A 22,264-nucleotide genomic window follows, 5' to 3' on the forward strand; every position below is an offset into this window, starting at 1 on the left:
GACACTTTACAAGGGTGAAACTAGGAATTTTATGCTACTTAGAGTCACAAATATTTTAAAACTTAAAATCACCTCTTAACCAAATTATGACTAAATCCTCATTACCAGAGTCAGTCTTGGGCAAAGTGAAGTAGGCGATTCTCTTCTTGTTAAGGCCCAGGTCCCACCTGACCGTGATGTTATCTTGAGTCTGAGCACATAAAAAATAAGAGCCCTGTTAGCCTGCAACACAGACATGGGCCTGGGCTCCTCGTGTCTGTTTTCCATAGGCAGGCGCCCCACGGCAAGCAGCACCCGACAGCCTGAAACACCAACAAGCGCACATCCGGGAGAGAAGGCGTGAGGACCCTGAAACCTGCAGAGGACGACCGGAAGACCCCCCCACACGACGTCTGTTCTTGGAGACAGCGGCTCTGTGGGCGGCGGAGGCAGAGAAAGAAGCTGACAGCTGAGGACATGGCCCGTGAGCCTCGGGGCTTCCGATTCCCGTGCAGTTTCCGAGGAACGGGCACAGGAGGGTCCTCAGGGTACTGCGGGCTCCTGGGGTCTGCCTCTCCCCGCTGCAGCAAAGGCTACAAACCCAACTGGAAGGAATGTTTGTTGGATTTTAAATCAGACAGCACCTATATATGGATGTTTGGCCATGAGTGGCGGGGCACCTGCCCACAGGCCTGTCCTTAATCCACGGCTCCGTCTCTCAGGGGCTGCACCGTGGCCCAAGTCAGCATCTGCAGTCTGCAGAGAAACCCACCCTCCGCAGACCTGAGGAGAGAGGCTCTGTTAAAACGAACAAGCCCTCGTGCACACACCACATCACCTGCGACTCTTTCAGCTTCTTGTCGTAGTCAGCCTCCAGCTTGACCAGAGGCCCGAATATGTTCTGGTACTGGTAGGCGTCCTCGTAGCGCAGGAGGACGTGCTGCGGCTCCTCATCCACTCCGGGCTTCTCCAGGTCCTCCAAGGTGGCAGAAGGGTTCTCCTAGAGACAAGAGCCGGCACCACGCTCTTCCCCATTCTCACCTCCACTTACAACGCGCTGTATGCGAGTGCACACCCGCCATCACTTCTCAGGACGAGCAGGGCTCCCAGTGGCCCAGCCCTCTCATCAGGAAGCACACGCGGCACATAGAGGGGGAGGCCCCAGGAACACAGCCTGACACACATCCCACCTGGTGGCCATGTTCTTCCACCAACACCTCGCCCCTGACACGGGAGAGGTTATTCTTCCCAGTTGCCAGAAAGAGCACTGGATTCCCTGAGTGTGTAAACAGAAAGGAAGGCCCGCCTCCCCATTTCCTCCTGACCCCACTACGCGGCACCAAAAGGAGAAACACGCTCTCGGCAGTAAGTGAGCTGTTTAGATATAAACAAGGACGGTGAGATAACTACAGCAGCCTGAAAATCGAGGTGGAAAGGTTCCTTGCTAGCCAATGCTTCAAACATACTTTGCCCTGCAGCTGAAGAGAAGATAAATTCACATTTTTAAAATTATATGGGTGCCTAATTAAAACTTCTAGCCTAATTAATTAAAACAGCAATTAGGAATTCTTGGCCGTTCACTAGTTAAGATGCTGAGCTTCCATTACAGGGGCTGCAGGTTCAATCCCTGGTCAGGGAACCAAGACCCCACATCCTGCACCAAAAATAAATAAAATGTGTACATGTGTCTGTGTGTGTGTGTGTGTGTCTGTGTGTGTGCAAGCAGCCAGAACCAGAGGAGGGCTTCCTTGGAGAAATGGCCTATGGGCAGGGCAGGAATCTTCCAAGCCCCCAGCCTGGCGTCGCCCTGGCTCCAACATGTCACATGTCTCAAGCCCAACCACGTTTCACACAGTATACCGCAGTCCTGGCTGTCTGCTCAGGCCCCGCTCCTCCTGGCGTGTCCAGCCGCAGTCGCTGACAGCCAGCTCCCATCCTCCTCCTTCCCACCAGCCACCCCTGCCCTCAACAAGAAGAGAAAAATTCCACTGGCCAGAGCTTTCCTTTCCCAGAGGCCTGGCGGGAGGCATCGCTGGCACCCTCCTTCCTGTTTCTGAGGACCCCAGTCCCGGTCCCAGCCCCCTCCCCCACCACCACCTGCCACGGAGCTGGACAGGCTTTGCTGGCAGGCCCTCACCTTCCAGAGCTCCTCCAGCTTGTTGATCTGCTGGGCAGTGATCTGCCGCGCCCGCAGCTGCTCCTGCTCAGAAGGGATCTTGACCAGCCAGGACAGGAAGCACCGGTCCTGGATCAGGGGCTGCCACTGGGAGCTGTCCCAGTTGATGTCCTTGAGGCTGCTCTGACTGGCACAGGGCTGCCTGCAGAAACCCAGAGGGCGAGGAGAGCCCAGGTGAGGATGACCTCTGCCCCCCGCCACAGGCTCATTACCTCGCACCTCAGAGTGGTACTCCCTACATTTTACTGTATGATCACAGTGCCTTTAAATTGTCAGCAATAAACGCATCTCCCCATGCACTTGAGCTCTGAACTCTTAAAACTCATAACAGACTTTGCTGTTACAGAATTTTATGATTTAACCAGAAGACACCCCAAAAGGGTCATGACATTCCTAGCTCTGTAACAAGCCCCAACCCTCCAAACCTCCTCAGACCTTGCCAGTTGGCAGAAACCATTTAAAGCTATTTTAAAGCTCCAGAGAGTTGGAGCCGTGGAGAGACTGAGTCTTCGCCTGAAAGGCACCCCCCTCAATGAGGAAAGTGGGGCCCTGCCCTCACCTGCACAGCAGCACCACAACCGAGTCAGCCTTGGCAGGGATGAAGCCGAGGAGGAAGACATTGCGGCAGCCGCAGTTGTAACACTCCAGAACCGTCTCCCCTAGGGGCCCATCCTTGTGCAGGGTCACCTCTTTGCATTTTGCCCTCACAAGGTGATTTACAATGTGGCTGAAACCAGGAAATGATCAATAGTTAACACCTAAAGTTTGGCTTTTCACCACTTCCAATTTTCGAGCTCCGTTAAAAGTTCCGGTACCGTTCACGGTCCATTAGCAGGAGCGGTCACACCTCATCCATCTGGCATCCAGAGGGACTGGCCTGCCCCCGAACTGGCTCCCCACTGAGCGCAAAATCGATCCAACTTGAACCATTTCTAAGGAAAACTTTCCTAACATGCTTCACACAGTTCCCTCTTCCCCCATTCCTGCTTTCTTAAATCCAGCTTATTGGGCCTGACTGAATCTAACGCGGGTGCCAAGGCTGCTGTCTTGGAGAGGAAGGCTCGCCCCTTCACTGCTCCTATTCACTCAACGTAGTTTCTCTGCTGCTTCTTTCAAAGTCACTTCTCCTGGCCCCCGCGCCTGCTTCCAGGAGCAACACCCCTTCTCATTTGCTGCAGGCCAGGAAACCTGATAACCAAATGTACTAGAAACCTGAAGACAGCAAAAAAATAAGGAGTAGGGGGAGGTCAAGGCTACTCTCCGGAAGCACAGGGCCAGCTCTGAACCGTCTGGAAGCCCCGCTGTCTCAGCTCTTTCCTTGTTGCGCGTGGCCACTCTTGACGTCTTTCTCATTTCCGGGACACGGCTCACCTAAACCGGGGCCCGAGTCCCTGGTTTAGCCGCTGAACTCGCCCTCCCCAACGCCAGCCTCACTCAGGGCCCCAGGCAGTGCCTGCCCCTGCCTCAGGCTCTCCCAGCCTCCCCAGCGACCCCCAGCCTTGCTGTGGGTGTGTCACATGCTGAGCGCGCCTGCTGGGCCTCCAGCCTTCCCTGCTGCTCCCCTCGCGTCCCCTTGGGAAACCCCTCCTGTGCAAGCTTTGGCTCAGAGGCCAACATCCTAATCCTCTCTGGCCACACAAAGACTGTCAGATTACCCAGCTAATCATCACTGCTCTCTGTACCTCCAAAGCCCCTCCTCCCCTCCTGGAGCAGCCACCCCTGGGTATTCTACGGGAATCAGTGATTTCCTCTTGTCTTTTCTAGGCCCACCACGCTCCATCACATTGGAAGCTTCCTGAAGGCGGGTGGCTGCCCCATCACCTTCACAACTTGACCTTGCACAGAACACACAGTGCTGGCCGATGAAGTCTGTTTTCTCTTAGAGGTTCTCTGCTCACTTCCCTGACCCTGGCTCTGCTGACCTGAAGATGGGGTTGCCAACTAAGGCAAGTTTTATTTAATTGCTTTTCCTGCAGGAGAGGAACTAATGCAAACACAGTAACACTTAAATTACCCAGAACATTTGGAAAGTGGGATACCAGTCTCTTCTGGGTACCCTAAAGATGCTTCTCCTTTCATATCCCTAAAAAACCTCAGCTCCCTTTCTCGCCTCACTCAGAAGCCCGTAATTTGCATTACTAACTCCACGGTGACATGAGATCTGACCACTCTGCGTCCTACACAAGATCGTGAGCCCGGGTCCAGCTGCCGAAGACATAGGAAGGGTAGGGGCTCTGCAGAATAAAGCCGCCTACGGAATTTCGTCACTTTATTTCTATAAAACGGGAATCTCAGAGGAAGATGCTGCTTCTGTCCCACGGAGACTCTGCTCTGCTTCTCTGTGGCAATGGCCTGAGTCCTTACCTCACGGCAGCCTCAGAGAAGCCAACAGGACCAGACCCGTGCCAGTGGTGGGGGCTGAGGAATCTCACCACTCAAGCTTAGATAAACGGACTCTCCCCTGGAATCTGAGTACCCACATCATGCTGGTCTCACCCAAACCCAAAAAAGGGACCTAGTCACAGCTGCTGCTGATCAACAGCAGGAAGGGAAGCCCAGAGTCGACGATCAAGTGAACTTAATTTAATCTGATGATTCAGGATCTGGCCCATATTAGCCTCAGGACTGCTCCAATGAGCTAAGGCCAGAGGGAGCCTTCTCAGGAAGCAGCTCCCATGGATGCCCATGACTGTCTTGGGAACATCCTCCCCAGGCACCCAGTAATGAAGATGAACGGGCATGCCAGGAGCTCATCTTGCAGAAAAATATAAATAAAAACTGGGAATGAGAATTAAACCAACCCTCCTTGCATAATAAAGAGAACCACAGAGAATAAATCAAGGGTAAATACATTAAGGCATTCACACACCACCATCTGTTTCAAGTTAAACCAGTCACAGAGGAGGGGGAAAAACCAGGTTTGTTAGCGTGATTTTATATTGTGCTTCGCTTCAACATTTCCATAATTTACACACAAATCTGAGCACAGCACTGATTAAAGACACATGCGCGGTTTGATTATCTACCTGCCAGAAGTATTTCCACGTCCATTACAGAACCACTTCTTGCTGGTGTTACAGTAAACCACGCAAGCAGGATCATGTATTCCACAGTAACTAAAAAAGTCAAAACATCAACAGTTAAAGTTGGAAGACTGCTCTCTGGTTTTAATTTGGCAGGATGTAAAATTCTTTCCTCTTACAACATTTTTAAGTTTTTCATTAAACACATACTCAAACCCAACGATCCCACTAACAAAATCCAATCAGTTAACTGCAGAGGCTTCCTGACCCTGTGAACACAGGGAAGGGGTCGGGGTGCTGTGGAGACTCCTCAGATGGCAGCACAGACCCTCGCAAGGCAGGGTCGGGGGTGTGGGGCACAAGAGCGGTGCAAGGTGCCAGGTGAGCCCAGCAACGTAGGCCTAGCACCCCCAAGGTGACGGAGCCATTTCCCTCACTCTCAAGTTTCAGGAACGGTGACTTGTGAGCAGGGAAGTCAACATCCTGGCTCTGGGAGCACAGAAGGTAAGCTGAGACCACGCTGCATTCAGAGCCTCACATGCTCCGGCAGAGGGCGCCATGCTCCCGTGAACACTCAGTTCAACCCAGCAGTGGAGGGTCCCGCAAGGAGCACCTCAGGAGAGCCCCCGGACTCCCTTTTCTGAAAATCAACACACCAAAAACAAAAGCACTGGCTCTGGCTCCGCACAGAGTGAAGTTCTGTATGTGCATGAAGCCAAGACTTCATCTCAAACCAGAATGTGCTCTGGCCAAGCACCTTCCCCGCGGCACCTCATGCCAGGACAGCTCTCCCTCCTCCTCCACTCCACTCCACGCTGACGGCAGGAGTGCGAGGGGGTGCGCAGACTTTAACCACTTCACAGGCCTGTTGAGAACAGGAACACTAGTACAGATGTAAAAATGTACTGTGAATGAGAGGGAGCACAGAACCAACAAAGTCAGACAGCCTGCCCATCAGGCAGGGAAGGAGCAGCCCTCTGTGCCGCCATGGGTGCTGATCGTGGAGGGCCGCGCGCCTGAGGGTGGGCAGGGCCGAGAGGCCCAGTGCCCTGACTGGCAGAGTGCCCCAAGCAAGATCATTTCACCTCTTTTGGTCTCAATTTCCTTGTGTGCGTGTAACAAAAAAGCAAGAGTAAGTCCAAACACAAGGGATGGGTCCTCCTCTAGATCAGAAATCCAAATTTGGTCAACACGCAGGTCTTTTATTATTATTTTTTGCTGCCCAACAGAGCCTGTGGGATCTTAGTTCCCCGACCAGGGATGGAACCCACGCCCCCTGCCCTGGCACCATGGACTGCCATGGAAGTCTCCAAAGCAGCTATTTTAAAGAAGCCTACAGAAACCTTGCTGTGAGCGAAATCTCGGATGCTCTTACCCTCTGGACCCAGATGCTCACCCGATGTGCTGAGTTCTTTCGGATGAGTGAGGGGGCAGGTTCTGGGGAACAACCTTAAGGCCTGAAGAAGGCAGAGAAGGGGACTCTTTCTCCTTCCAGCTGGGAGAATCAGGGATGACAGAGGGTGCTGATCCCACTCTCCTGCCCAGGATGAGGGATTTATGTGTGTACAAGGGCTGGAGCAACCTTATTTCCAAGCACAGTGTTTCCAAGTGTCACAGTCCATGTGTCTTAGACGGGCCTCTGTAAAGTCAGAACTTGCATGTGGAAGGTGGGTGCTCTGGGAGGCGAGTCCCCCCTGTGCTGAAGCGCTCACCTGCAGGCATGTACAGGGAGATCCTTTGTGTAATAGGTATCTTCTTCATCTTCTTCAAAGTTCAACTCGGCCAACAACTGGCTGGTCTTGGCCACACTGTCGTCCACGGCCCCGTTCTGCAGGATGCCCTCAGGGCCACCAACCTATGGCAGAAGGGCAGCATCACCATGAAGGGCGGCAGCTTCTGGGCCTCAGCCCAGGCACCTGGCGTCTCTCCACGTGAGCAGTCATGGCAACCTTCCCGTGAAGCACTGGCCTGCTCTCCACCGTGAGGCAGTCCAGCTTCTTCCGATGTGACTTTTCATACTCTCCTCCCTATCAAACCTGCCTGGCCAGAAACAGGGCACGCACAGCAGAGGCCACCCGCCCTGCCACGTGCATACCCCAGCCAAACCCCATCTAACCACAAAGCCACACCCACCAGGATGCGGAGGGCCACAAGGAGCAAGAGGACAGCTCACAAACCAGGCATGGTCCCCCCAAGGACAGATGCGCAACGCCAGACCAGAGGGCCTGGAACCCCACCACGGTGAAGGGGCCGACCCCCCATTCCTCTGCCTAAGCACCAGAAGCAAAGGCTGAGACTCCTGCAGGCGTAGGAATGTGGTTCTCCTGCTAGTCCACAAATTTTCTTCACTGTCAGTTCCCCTCTCTGGAAGGCAGCCCTTAAGCAGCAATTAGAAACTAAATGTTAAGACAATCTTCTAGTTTCAGGATACAATCGTACTAAATACACTACCTTTCGCACGTTGTAACAGCAAAAACATACGAACAGGCAACTTTAAGTAACCAAGCGGTGAACTTCACAGGCACTTCTGCTGAGCTCACACATCCATTCGTCAGCACACAGAGCTCATCCGAGGGGAAGAGACGCTCCTATTAGCTGCCCTCCAGGAACTGCCCCCTCAGACGGCAGCCAACAGTCCCCGTCACCCCCAGGGGCCACAGCCCACACGAAGCTGGGTCAAGCAGAGGGAGCAGCCTGTGACGAAGGACAGGGAGGGACAGAAGCCCCGGGTTTCTCTGAGCTGAGAGACGGGTCAGACACTGGCCTGGTGCCCTGGCAGAACCCCTGCCACACACAGGTGGCAGACTGAAACCATAACCCACGTCCACGCCGCGGAGGGTCGGCCACGCCAGCCCCTGTCCACTGCTCCAGTCACCCATCTGAGCAGGAGAACACCACGTCTCCTGAGAAGGGCACCCCAGAAATTTCAAAGACACATTCGGGTTGTCAAGAAAGCCAAGAGCCCGTTACAGGAATCCCTGTCTGCGTACCGGTCTCACCCAGGTCAGAACCCCGTCTCAGCTTCTGCCACCACTTTACCATGCTTTCGTTTTCAGAGCGTCCAGGTTAAATGTAAGGAGACTGTATGCTTTGTTTTGGGGAAATTTTTTTAAACAAAAAATCAGTATCAACTTTTGGGTTTTAGTGTCATGAAGATACTATTATTAACATCATCACAAGCACCTCTCTGTGAATCCCTGACCTCCTTTTAAAAAAATTTAAGTGGTTCTGCGGCATTAAGCACATCCACACGGCTGTTCAAACACTGCCACCACCCACCTCCAGACCTTCCCCGTCTCCCCGCCCTCAGGCCCTGGCGACCTCCATTCTGCCTTGTTTCTGTGGATTTTACTGCGGCCACAGGGACTTCAGGTCAGTGGAGTCATGCCCTTCTGTGACTGCCTTATTTCACGCAGCACACGGGGTCAAAGGCTCATCTATGTCATAACTGTGTCTGAATTTCCTTACTTTTAAAGGCTGAATGACATTCCATTGTACGGACGCGACATTTTGCTTATCCATTCATCTGAAAATGGGCAGTTGGGTTGCTCTCGCCTTTTGGCTGTTGTCAACGATTTACTATGAAGTCCAAGTCTTTCTTCGAGTCCCTGATTTCAATTCTTTGGGGAATATACCCAGAAATGGAGTTGCTGGATCATACAGCTATTCTCTGTTTAACTTTCTGAGGAAGTTACTACTGTTTTCCACAGCAGCTACACCATTTCACTTTCCCACCCACCAGAAGTGCACAAGGGTCCTAATTTTTCCACATTGCTGACAACACTTGTGGTTTCTGTTTGTTCTCGACAGTGGCCACCCTACTGGGTGTGAGGCAGTAACTCACCGTGGTTTCGATTTGCCTTTCGTGGATTGTAACGATGCTAAGGATCTTTCGCAATGCCTGTTGGCCATTTGCATATCTTCTGTGAGGAAAAGTCTATTCAAGTGCTTTGCCCGTTTTTTCACCAGGTTGCTGAATTCCTTGTGGTGCTTTGTTTGTCCAAAGTCACCTCTCCTCCCGGCAGCACTGCCCCTGCCACGCACAGTGGCGGCACTGGGGTGAGGCTGCTGACAGAGAGCAATGCGTCTCTCGGGATGACCGCCGCAGCACACGCACGCTGGTTTTCTCAGTGTGTGGCCAGATTACGGTACCTGGGTTTCACTTAATGGCAGTGGAACAGCCACATATATCATGCTACAGGAGACAGAAGGATGTGGGCCACAATCTCAAGCTCAGAAAAGTATTTACATTTTTAAATGGTTGAATTAAGTACCTAATAGTAGGTACTTAATTTGCTTCTTGTCCCACGAAGTCTAGAACATTTAGTACCTAGCACTTCAAGAAAATGTTTGCCAATATTTCACCAAAGACATACAGATGGCTAATAGGTACATGACAAGATGCTCAATGTCACTAATTATTAGAGAAATGCAAACCAAATGAGGTATCACCTCATATCAGTCAGAATAGCCACGACTAAAAAGGCTACAAATAATAAATGCTGGAGAAGGTGTGGAGAAAAAGGAACATTCCTACACTGTTGGTAGGAATGTAAACTGGTACAGCCACAATGGAGGGTCCTCAAAAAACTAAAAACAAGAGTTATCATATGACCCAGCAACCCCACTGCTGGGCACACATCCCGAGAAAGCTCTAATTTGAAAAGATGCGTGCCCCCTGATGCTCAGAGCAGCACTGCTCACAACAGCTACGCCACGGGAGCAGCCTCAATGTCCACCGACAGGTGAGCGGGTGAGCTGTGGCGCGTACACACAGCGGAGCATCACTCGGCCATTAAAAAGGACCACACAGTGCCCCCTGCAGCAACGTGGATGGATGGGAGAGCATCGTGTTAAGTGAGGTCAGACAGAGAAGAACAAGTATCATATGGCATCACTTATATGTTGGAGAATTAAAAACAAGCAAATAAATAATGAAACAAATGAACTTATTTACAAAACAGAAAGACTCACAGACACAGAAAACAAACTTATGGTTTCCAAGGGGGCTGAGCGGGAAGGTGTTAACTAGGATTCTGAGACTGGCACATACACACGGCTGTGTATAAAACAGGTAAACAAGAGAGGTCTATAATATAAGGAGCTATATCCTGTATCTTGTAATAACCCAGAACAGAACAGAATCTGAAAAAGAATACGCATACGTATGTGTGTAACTGAATCACTCTGCTGTACACCTGAAACTAACACAGGACTTTAACTACACTTCAACTTTAAAAATGGTTAAAGGAAAGAAAAATGAAAATCTCACCAACTCCTAGAGAAGGAGCTCCTAAAATGTGTCATCAGGCTGCATAAACTTTTTTGTTCAAGGAAACATTAGTGATGTGGATCTTTACTTTCCTGAAATGCCAAAATTAGTATGTAGAGTAATACAGAAACCTGCGTGCCACCAGGGGCCCTCATTCTACCCATCCTGCCTCATCAGGCCTCAGACCCCATACTTCTCCCCTCAGAGGGAGGAGGGAACCAGCATCGGCAATGTGTGAGGCTCTTGGAAGCGGCGATCCTTTCTCTGCATCACTGTGATGAACCCTTCCGGCTTCACAAGGAGCAGGAACTCTCAGTCTGCTCTAGGAACTCTCCTGAGAGACAATGCAATACAGACAAGACAAAGTCAGATGGACTCTCCCTCAGCCTCTAAGGCAAGGAGACCAGAGAGGAGTCCAGACTCCCCAGCAGGCTCTCAGCTGTGTGGCTGGGAGTGTGGGTGTGACCCTTCTTACAAGGACTTTTGCACACGTACACGTGCATGTCCAACCCCTGCCCGGCCCGACTCCTGCCCTGCTGTGACCTGACCACAACACAGACTTCCATAGCTGGGTTGTTAGTTTCTCCCTCTACTTTCTGGAAAGTTTTAAGATAAACATTAACTTCAAAAATACATTTGACCTTAGAAACTATAATTAACTGAATTAAAGCACTAAAGAGTGCCTGGCAGAGAAGGCACACAACCCAAGCCAGGCAACATAACAGAAGGGAGGGGAAGGTCCTTGTCTGGCACAGGACTGACTGAAGTTATCAACCCCTCAACTACAGCCAGGAGCCCTGGGTCCTGCTGGGCTCAGGAGGGGAAAGGCCTCCCCAAGCCTTCCCCTGGGCTCTCTGAGCACACCCCCAGGCACCAGGTCACTGGGTCTAGAAAGCCAAAGAAACAGTTTCCTCCCCACCTCTGCTCTGGACACTATGACCAAGGCCTTGCAGGGATTTTCTGCCAAGAGAGTTTCTTGTGACCCACTGCAGAATTCTGTGCACATCAGAGAAGCAGGAAGAAAAGTCACTTCATTCTCACGGAGGAAACGGACATTACTTAAAAATTACCACTAAATGTGTTGGTAAGAACTTTTAGACCACACATTACCCAAACCCTGTAAGCGTCAACCACTCACCATAAAATGGGCCTTCCTCTTGGTCCCTGAATGGGCCCGCTCCCCAGGCCTTGGCACTCACTACCCCCTTGGCTTCTGCACAGACAGCTCCTGGTCCTTCAGTCTCCATCCACAGCACACCTCCAAGGGAGGTCACCCCTGACCCCATCTGAGGGGTGCCAGTGGGGCCAGCTCTGCCTGTTCTGCTTCTTGCTATGACCCCAGCACCCAGAACTAAGCCCACACCCCAGTATGCTCTCACAGGACAGGCTCAATGAATACATCTTCTCATCCAAAATATAAACGTTGTGATGAAAAACGATTCATCATTCCCTCTTTTCTTCCACAGTCTAACTAAAAAAGAGTGAATGGGAAACTGCCTTTCCTGAGGTGGCCTGAGGCAGAGGAGCTACTGGGTCTCTGAGCCCTCAGGAACAGCCTAACACAAGACCCCTCACCCTCAACTTCCGGAAAAGTTTCAAAACTACAGAGAATGAGTGACCCACTCATCCCCCATTTGGATCTACCAGCCACTCACATTTTACCAGGCTTGCTCTCTCCCTCTCTTGCTCTGCACAAGCACGCACACACACAAATACTTTTACTTTCCTGATCCACTTCAGAGTCACAGGCCCCAGGACAAGAGCTCTCTCCACATAGCCACAATATGAGCATCACACTCAGGAATAATGCTAATATAACACTGCTATCCAACACACATACACACACGTCCCCAGTGCCCTAATAACATCTTTTATAGTTTTCTAAATTCAAGATCCAGTTAATGATTACACATTGTGATATAATCTCTTAGCCTTCTTTAATCTGTTTTAATCACAAGAAACTATTGCGATTTGACCATTTTTGACCTGCAATGAAGGGCACTGCTCATGGCCCCACCCAGCACAGCAGCCCCTAAGCTTTGAGTTAAAGGGGCGCCACCTGCCTCCCCTTTTCTTGTTCTCATCGAGAGCTGAGCCCACCCCTGCAGTTCATTCCAAAGCTCATGAGTACCCTCAACCTGTCTGGGGTGGCTGAGGCTTACCTCGCCCCTGACTACCCAGTTCTGGGGTCAGCCACTTTTCAGAGGAGCTCACAGACTGAAACGGGATCCACCCACACCTGCAGGGAGAAGCCAGACTGTGAGGAGAGGCTCGGTCCAGGAGGCAGGGCCCCTCACAGGACAGTGACCTGGACAGGATCCTGGCTCGGGGCATGAAAAGGAGAGAGAGAAGCTGTCCGGGAGAGCAGGGCCGGAGACACGACAGGCAGTCACGTTAATGCCAGACCTCGCAGGGGTCTGGGCCAGGTAAACAACGTGACTGTGGAGAAAGGAATTCCCATGTATTAGACGATCCCGGAAAGACTACCGTTGGTGCTGTTCATCTGATAACAGCAGTGAGGCTACGAAGATGCCCCTTCTCTGTTTTTAAGAATGCATTCTAAATATTGTAGGTCTCAACGGCCGACTATCACTAACTCATATGGCTCAACCTCAGAAGAGCGAAATAAGCTGGATTTGCTTTAAAACACGTCAGAGAAGGAAAAGAAAAAGGAAAATCTTTACAATCATCAAACCAAGAAGAAAGAAGGGCAGGGTTTGCTTTCTTTACTTATGCATCAGAGAATCCATAACATACATTTTTATGCAATACAGGTGGACAAAGTGCTGCCTGGAAACTGTCAGCTCTGCGGAGTCATGCACTTGAGCGATGGAAGACAAGCACAGCCAAGCGCCTTCCCCCCGGGGACAAGGAGTGGCGCGCCAGGCTCGCGTCACCCCCAGCCGGTGAGCTACGAGAGGAGCTGGAGTGGACGGGAAGGTGCCATCCTCAGTCGTGAAGAAGGTCCCCAAAGCTCCACAGGCTGCCTAAGCCAACTGGAGGTCTAGAGGCCATCCCAGCCCAGTCCACAGGGGTCCCGAGAAGCCGGGTTTGGCTGTCCAGCTCGCAAGCTGCTACTGGACCAGCACACGTTTAAAAAGGCACAAGAGGATCTGATGCCAGCCGTGGGACCCCAAGAGGAGGAAGGGCCACCTGGTACATGAGCATTCTCTGTCACACACACAGAAGGCTACACACCTGACCCCAGCACTCTCTACCTGAATCCCCCTTCTAGCTCCAGCCACACTCTGCCAGACCTCCCGCCGTCTAAGGGCCCCGCTCTCAAGTGAGCTCACAGCACCCCTCAGCAGCAACACAAGGCTCCTAGATCGAGCTGGGCCCCTCGGTGTAGACACTGGCCCTTGCCTGCACTCGCTAGCCCTCCATGCCAAGCCCTGCATTCCCTGCCAAGTGGGCGCACCTTCCTGAACGACTCAAGGCTTTCACTTTCACCACTCGTAAAGGCTTTCACTTTGCCGGGCAGACCACCCCCTCCTCTGGACCCTCACTGCCCCCACGGGCAACTGCAGACTGGGCAGCGCCTGCCATTTCTAATACAGCAGCTTCAGTTGACAAGGGACTCACTCTGCCCCCCAGCAGGAATCACCACCCACAGCGCTCCTGGAGCACAGCAGGACGCGCAAAGGGAAGTCCTGAGGGGCAGCCGTCACGAACCAGGCCAAGGAGGGGAGCCTGGGAGCCTGCGTGGAGGGAACTGAAGAACAGACCCACGGGGCGCGCGGGCTCATCACTGAGCGGGTGGCCAAGCCTCCACACCCCGGTGCAGAACCCACACAGGCCACACACGTCCCCGAAGGGCCGGCTGAAGTGGCCAAGTGTGGGCTCACCCGATTCCCTACCTCAGGGCTTTAACAAGAGACTACCAAGATCAGCAGGAGCAAAACAGAAGAGGAAAGAACAGTGGCATGAAGGAGAAGAGAAGACAGTGAGTGGCTGTCTGATGGCTGCACAGCTAAAAAAAAAAAAAACCCACGAATCAAACACTTAAAAACAAGAGGACTCCATGGTGTATGATCATACCTCAGTCAAGCTGTTTGAAAGATGTCTCCTTTTTGGTTGTGGGACCTACATTGATAGAGAATTTTGCTATTGTGTTAGTGTTCAAGCTTCCCCCTCAATCATGCTGAATCTGGGTAAAGAAATTAATTGGGTAAACAGAGTTAGAAGCTATTTCAGCTATTCAGCACTAAGCCACATAAGTCCTCCCTTTTGGTTTTCAAACCCCGGAAATCCAATAAAAGACAAGTGCTACAGAACACTTGCCAGAGCGCCTGTGAGGTTCGCAGCATCTTATCTCCAATTTTCTCAAAGCGTACTACGTCACAGTTGTACTAACCGAGTCTTCACACAACCAAAAAAGGTCCACACGAATTTTAAACTCACCATTTTCAGGAACCCTGGGACTGTAAGGAACTCGCTCCTCATCATAAGCTAAGGGCCAGGAATGAGAGGACGATCTGTTTAACCAGATAGTCAAGGATGCGCCAGGACAACCCTCCCGGACTTCCGAAGGCAGCCAGCGTTTGCAAACAAGGCAGCAGCTCTCACAGCTTCTAAAACCCGCACACAGGCGCCCGGAAGCGCTCGCGAACCCGTCACCCCCGGCCTCGCCTGGAAGCGCTCGCGAACCCGTCACCCCCGGCCTCGCCTGGAAGCGCTCGCGAACCCATCGCCCCCGGCCTCGCCTGGAAGCGCTCGCGAACCCGTCACCCCCGGCCTCGCCTGGAAGCGCTCGTGAATCCATCACCCCCGGCCTCGCCTGTAAATGCTCGTGAACCCATCACCCCCAGCCTCGTCTGTAAATGCTCATGAACCCATCACCCCCAGCCTCGCCTGTAAATGCTCGTGAATCCATCACCCCCAGCCTCGTCCTGCCTTTGTCAGCCCCTTCCTGCTCTCCTCCTCTCCCCGCAACCGCTGTCCTACCTTCAATCTTGTAGGTTACCTGGCACTTTCTAGAGTTTCATGAGAAGGATCATAGAGTATACACTCCTTTTTTAAGCACATCTTTCACTCAATGTGATCATTCTGAGACGCATCCACGCTGCTGGGTGCATCCGTGGTTCACTCCTTTTTTGTTTGGTAGTGTTCCCAGCTCAACATTTCCATCATCCTAACTCAATGTTTGGAGGAAACACGACAGCAGCACCAAGGGGAACTATTACAGCTAAGCAGGCCAGAAGGCCTGTGAACTCACCGTTCCCTGCCCCTGGAGACGTTGGGAGACAGGCCCCAAAAAGGGTCGAACACTCAAAGGAAAACTGTTGCCTTATCTTAAGGACATCTGACAGGGCTGTGACAAATATCAGTTCATTTCATAAATAAGAAAACAAGTGTTATCTGAACCAACTCAGTTCACCTCAGTGTGCCATTCTCCCTGCCGCCCCAAGACACACATGTGTTACCTAAACCTTCAGGCAAAACCAAAGCTGGCAGTCAAGACTGATATTAAAGGTGATATCAGTGATATAGAAAGCTACACATCAGAAAACAGTCTGGTAGCCCCTGAAAAGGTAACAGGCAGCTGTTACCAGACCACCCAGAATTTCCACTGAAGGCTTACACCCACACAGAAATTTGTACACAGATGTTCACAGCAGCATTTCCCATAGTAGCTAAGCCAAAGGTCCACCAACAGACAAGCAGATAAACAAAATGTCTGTCCATGCTACGGAGCATCGCTCAGTCATGTAAAGGAATGCAGCAGACACATGCTACAACGCGGATGAACCTTGAAAACATACTCAGTGAAAGAGCCAATGACCACAGGCACAGTCTGACCACATACAGTCCATTTACACGAAAGGTCCAAAGTAGGTAAATAGAGATCAGTGGTTGCCTGGGGTTAGAGAAGGGAGGACTGGTAGACTGAGCGGCACTAGGTTTCTTTCCATGGTGATGAAAATGTCCTAAAATCGACTGTGGGCAAGGCTGCACAACCCTATACTAAAGCCACTGAGGAGCACACTCGGAATGGCTGGGTGTATGGTATATGAATTCTATCCCAATAAAGCTATGGAACAAAAGTAGTTGCCCGGCACTTGACAATTCACAGCCACTCATCCAAAAAGATAAAATCAAAAGGCACCCAGAATAGAAGCCCCACCGTACATTCGGTTATACAGCAACTCTTGAGGACAAATAAGGGAAAACCTCCCAAATGTCGTAGGCAGCCAATGCCACCAACACAGGAGATAATCAACTTTTCACTCCCCTTCCCCAAACACAAATCCAAAGTTAGGCTACAGGTGGGTGGGTCACCAGAGTTACTTAAAAGTGAAAAAGGACAAACCCCTTTGGTGTCATAACAAGTGAGCTCAGCTGTAATGTTTCCCTCTGGTGGAGTGTTTCAATGATCTTCTTCAGTACAGTTCGGTGTTCAGGTGCAGTAAAAGAAACCAATTACTGTAAAGCAATTATCATTCAATTAAAAAATAAGTAAATTTATTTAAAAAAAAGAAATCAATTACTTCCACAGAAAGAGAAAGACACGCCCCACAATTAATCAAAAACAGAACCCAAGGGACAAAACTAGGCCTCAGAGCTGACCCAAGTTTGCTGTTTTACAGGCCACAGTTTAAAAAGGATTTGCAATAAAACAATAACCTTCCACAAAACAGCCCTGAACTGCCACGGAGCGTGGCACACTGCTCAGCCAAGAGATCTTTAGCCTCCGTCTTCTGGACACACTGGACACAAATTACAGACAGCACTATCTGGTCTATTCATTCAAACATGAGTCCAGATTTCAGGTATGTTTAAAAGTAACAAAAATACAGCTGTTGCTCCCATGCTACCGCTGTGGAAACAGCACCCACAGAGCATGAAACTACTCTGGTAACAGGTGTTATCATGAGCTTACAGCAGCTCACTTATTTCCCAAGCACACTCTCCCTTCCCCCATGATATATCAACAAAACAGAAAAAACACAGATATGTGCACACCTGTTCTCCCTGATGCCCCACCCATTAAGCTTCTATTTTTAAGGAATCTGGGGTTAGAATGAGTCAAATGTTTTCTGCTTCTATTAGGGGCTAAAAGAAAGTCCAAGTGGGTGGTCTACCCACGGGAGTGACTCAATCAACTAGAATGCAAGCCCCCAGGAGACAGTTTCAGCTCACGCTGGCTGAGGCTGGACTGGCTCCCCCACTCTGGCAGTGGGTCCTCATGCGAAGGGACACCTGCGACAAGGTGAAGCCTACAGCTCCTCTGTGGCTGAGAATTCAGGAAAATAAATGAGGGAGGTGCCAGGCACCAGGAATGGAATTTGAGACCCACAGGATGATGGCTACAATCCTGGGGAGCCTAGCCCAAGGCCAAAGCCAGCGCCCTCTCCCATCCCGGGTCAGGGACCCAGATCCAGGAAGTGCATGCCGGATACACTCTCATAACACAAACGCAAATTTAAAATAACCAAGCAGCCTTTGCTGAATGTTCACATCATCAAGAACAAAAGTTCCTGACGTGGCAGAGCCACATATATAAAACCCACTACCACTCACCCACTGGAGGAACAAACTCAAAACCAACTTTTCCAAGGCAGGGCTGCGGAGTTACGTAACAGGTCGGTTTCAGCAACAGGCAATGCAAGAAGAAAAAAACAAAACGCAAACTGCCTCCTCAACAATCTTAAAAGTCTGCGAGCTTAGGGTCCTCTACTGAATGCAGAAATTCCGTTTCTGCTGGAGGAGCCTCAGCCCTCCTCTCGCCAGCGTCCGTGGGCCCAGTGAAATATAAACCTACTGCACAGTGGGCATGAATGAGGGCAGGGGTGCCCAGACTGCGACCACAGGTAAGGGGGTGGGGCAGCGGTCGGATGAGACTGAGGGGGAAATCGGCGCAGATCAGGAGCTGGCTTGAGCGGGGCACTGACCCAGCTTAAGGAGAACTCAGGGACAAGTCACCACTGCCCAGGCCAGAGACGGACCTAGGGCCGGTCACTTCGGACAGGCCCGGAAGGGGACTTGGGACAGATTAGCTAACACTCAGTCTGGAACTAGATTCTGAGATCACTCGAGAGAGACCAGAGAAGGACTTGAAGTAGGTTTACCCGGGTCGGGCTGGAGAGCAGAAACTGGAGGCAGGTTACTCCGGACCTGTACTGAGCGGGAGATACCCGGCCGGGTCACTCCGGACCAGGCGGGACTGCAGGAGCCGAGCAGATCAGCCCCGGCACGGCCGGAGGGGAAACCCGACCAGGTCCCCCGCCGCCGAGGCCCGGCCCCGGCTTCCGGCGCCGCCATGTGCCGCTCACCTGCGCGTCGAGCTGTCCGGCCGCCGCGCCCGGGCCGGCTCCGACCGGGGCCCCCGCGCCGCCACCTCCGGGGCCGCCGGGGGGCGTCTGCGTCTGGCTGGGGAGGGTGAAGTCGGTAAACTCGAACTCGGAGCCCTGGGTGTCGGCGCCGAGCAGCTCGGCCTCCTCGGTGTCCAAGAAGGTGAGCGTCTGCGAGCTGGGCCCGTACGCCTCCACGCTCATTGTGCCGCCGCGTAGGGCCCTCAGGCCGGCTCCGCGCCGCACTCGAGCCCGCCGCCGCGCTGAGGCCTAGGCCGCAGGCCTCGGGTCGCCGCCGCCGCCGCCGCGTCCGCGCCCCTGGACCGGCTCAAAACGCCCGCCGCGGAGCGAGCCGGGTTGAGAGCCACGCGCGCCTAGCCGCTGAGCCCCTCAGCTCCGCCGCTTCCTTCGGGGCCGCCCGCCCTCGCAGCCCCCGGCAGGAACCGCCGCCACCGCCGTCGTCGCCGCCGTGCGCGTGCGTGAGGCCGGCGCCGGCGCAGGTGCGCGTGCGCGAGCCCGACGACGGCGCAGGCGCGCGCGCTCCGCGAGGACGCCTCCAACCGCGCCCGTACCGCCGGAGCCGAGCGGGCAGACGCGGCGCGCAGCGCGCAGCGCGCACGCGCGGGGGCGGGGCTTCCAACCGCCGCCCGGGCGACCGCGCGAGTTCACGGGTCCGCCTCTGCCGCTGCCTGTGGCACTCGGGCAGAGGGACGTGCGGCCGTGGTCGTCTGTGCCCCTAGAAGCGGCGACAGTGCCATGGGGTAATTGAGCGCCCGCTGGATGCCTTACCGAGGTGCAACACCCAGCTGGGGAGGCTTGGCGAGGAAAGTGTGGTGCGTCCCCTTCACTCGGAGAAACTCCCTGGGCTAGTTTCGCCAAATCTTTAAGATGAGGGCGCATGGCACATAGTAGCTGCTCAGTGTGCACTGCTTGAATAAGTGAGTGGGGACAGTCCTTACCACAGAGCCTAGCACGCAGGAAAGGTGGTTGCTGCTGCTCTGGGCAATGGTATTATTCAGAGGCATGAAATAACAGCGATTGGGAGCATCGCTCTGGGTTGAAACCCGAACCTGGCCACCTACTGGCTGTGTGACTTTAATTATACAAGCGATTTTACCTCTCGGAGCCTAGCGTTTCCTCAGCTGGGAAAAGGAAATAATAGCCATTAAGATGGGATGAGGGGAACTTTCCTGGTGGTCCAGTGGTTAAGAATCTGCCTGCCAATACGGCAGACACTGTTTGATCCCTGATCTGGGGTGAGCCCACATGCTGTGGGGCAACTAAGCCCCTTGGACCACAACTACTGAAGCCCAAACCCCCTACAGGCAGTGCTCTGAAACAAAAGAAGCCGCTGCACTGAGAAGCACGTGTACCGCAGCTAGAGAGTAGCCCTGCTAAATCGAGTGAGGAGCGTCCAAGACCCAACACAGCCAAAAATAAATAAAAAGGTGGAATGAGGAATAAACGAGCTACTCTTTACTCCCAGGTATTTACAAAGAAAAGTTCCATGTGGACAGGGCTGACTGTTCCTCACATGGTCTTCTCCGTGGGGACAATAACTGCCCACACAGGAAAGGTGCACAGTAAAAGTTTAATTACTAGTTTATGAGCCTTAATCTCCTAACTCCTAGCCCCAGCTTCCTTTTCTGTAAAGTGTCTTGGAGAACCCCCCACTTCCCAAGATTCTGAGACTAAATACTTGAAGTCAGTTCACAGGGCCCCAGGTTTGCATGGCTGTTCCTAAAGTTCCAGATGCTGAATGATTCCTCATTTTCCAGTATTCCTGTCATGACATGATAAAAGATTCCTTTTTCCTTCTTCACATCTTTTTTGGCTTCCTGTGCATGAAAACGTGGGAATATAAAAAATGAATCATTAGGTCCCCGCCCCCCCCCCCCCCCCACTACAGGAAGACACAGTTTAAGGGAGAATCCTAGCAAGCTAACAGATGCTTTCAATAAAATGCAAAGCCCTCTATGGAAAGTATCCAGTCGAATTGGTAGAATCATTTAAGATCAATCTGGTAAAACTTAGCAGTTTCAGTGCATGCCCTGCCCTGCCCTTGACCTAGTAATTCCACTTCTAAGGATCTCCTCTTTTTTCCTACATAGCCTCACATTTGCAAAATGACACTGTGGATGATACTCTAAAACATATCAATTTAACACAGAAGGAGTTAGTAATGGAAGAATTGAAAAGAGACACGACATATAGAAAGCAAATAGCAAAATGGCAGAAATAAGTCCTTATCAATATTACACTAAATGTAAATGAGTTCAATGCTCCAATTAAAAGGTAGAGGTTTTCAGAGGGTTTTTTTGTTTTTGTTTTGTTTTTTTTAAAATCATGGTTCAGCTATGCTGTCCGCAAAAAAAAATCACTTCTTTTTTTCTCTTTGCCACTTGGCATGTGGGATCTTAGTTCCCTGACCAGGGATCAAACCCATGCTCGCGCATTGGTAGTGCAGAATCTTAACCACTGGACTGCCAAGGAAGTCCCCAAAGACTCACTTTAGATGCAAAAACAAAAAGTAACTGGATGGAAAAGGATACTCCAGGCAAATAGTAACCGAAAGAGAGCTATATTAGCTATACTAGTATCAGATAAAACAGATGTTAAGACAAAAATAGTTACTTGAGACAAAAATAAAATTATATAATGATAATGATAAAACTTCAATCTATCAGGAAGAAATAATAATTATAAACATGAAAGCACCTAACAACAAAACCCAAAAATACATGAAGAAAAATGTGATAAATTGAAAGAAATAATTCAACAGTAACTATAGTTTACTATCAAGGAAAGGAGTCAAAAGCTTGTGAGGTCGCTCAGTCATGTCTGACTCTTTGCTACCCTGCGGAGTATAGCCCACCAGGCTCCTCTGTCCATGGGATTTTCCAGGCAAGACTACTGGAGTGGGTTGCCATTTCCTTCTCCAGGGGATCTTCCTAACCCAGGAATCGAACCCAGGTCTCCCGCATTGCAGGCAGATGCTTTAACCTCTGAGCCACCAGGGAAGCCCAGGAAGATGAAAATGTTAGAGCAGATTTATCATTTAAGATCTCCTCACCTCCCTAAGCTTTTGAAGATGGATATGGTTACCACAATGGACAGCAGAGTCAAAGGAGCAATCCAGAGAGAAAAAAAGCAGCAATCAGAAGAGTCTGACTTAGAGAGCCTTATGGCATTGACTAGCTGATCATGGCATTCTTAGAAGTAAGATAGTTGGGAAGCCTACTAAATTCTTACTTGGTCTGTTTAAGCAGAAAAGTTCTAGGTCATGTGAATAAAAGTCTAATTTGAATCTTAAAAATGGAGTATCATGGCCCCTCAGTCAATTCTCAGACCTGATGCAATTCACAAACCCAGAACATCTTTAATGAAGAAGAGGCTGAGTCCCCTTGAGGAAGGACCCAGTACACTACCAAAAATTCTTATATTAACCTTTCTCCCAGTCTTCTCCAACGGAACCTTTGGCCCTTTGCCAAGGTGAACATGCACTGGGCTAAAGGAAATA

At 51.4% G+C, this 22,264-nt stretch overlaps 1 protein-coding gene across 2 annotated transcripts in view; it reads right to left on the reverse strand.

The window, feature by feature from the left end:
• Nucleotides 1–18,963, reverse strand: part of UPF1 (UPF1 RNA helicase and ATPase) — a 33,378-nt gene extending 14,415 nt beyond the window's left edge. The window contains exons 1-7 of one of the 2 annotated variants that reach the window (XM_052642867.1): nucleotides 18,727–18,963; nucleotides 6,891–7,033; nucleotides 5,182–5,271; nucleotides 2,715–2,882; nucleotides 2,117–2,297; nucleotides 818–979; nucleotides 106–190 (exon numbers count right to left, since the gene is read on the reverse strand). In XM_052642867.1, the coding sequence (XP_052498827.1) occupies nucleotides 106–190; nucleotides 818–979; nucleotides 2,117–2,297; nucleotides 2,715–2,882; nucleotides 5,182–5,271; nucleotides 6,891–7,033; nucleotides 18,727–18,948 (1,051 nt within the window). In that variant the 5' untranslated portion in view covers nucleotides 18,949–18,963. Of the gene's footprint in view, nucleotides 1–72; nucleotides 191–817; nucleotides 980–2,116; nucleotides 2,298–2,714; nucleotides 2,883–5,181; nucleotides 5,272–6,890; nucleotides 7,034–18,726 lie in introns of both variants that reach the window. The other variant, XM_052642866.1, reaches the window with a different exon arrangement.
• Nucleotides 18,964–22,264: the final 3,301 nt, after the last annotated feature.

Source organism: Budorcas taxicolor, chromosome 7 (assembly GCF_023091745.1).
Source record: "Budorcas taxicolor isolate Tak-1 chromosome 7, Takin1.1, whole genome shotgun sequence".
Lineage (NCBI taxonomy): Eukaryota > Metazoa > Chordata > Mammalia > Artiodactyla > Bovidae > Budorcas > Budorcas taxicolor.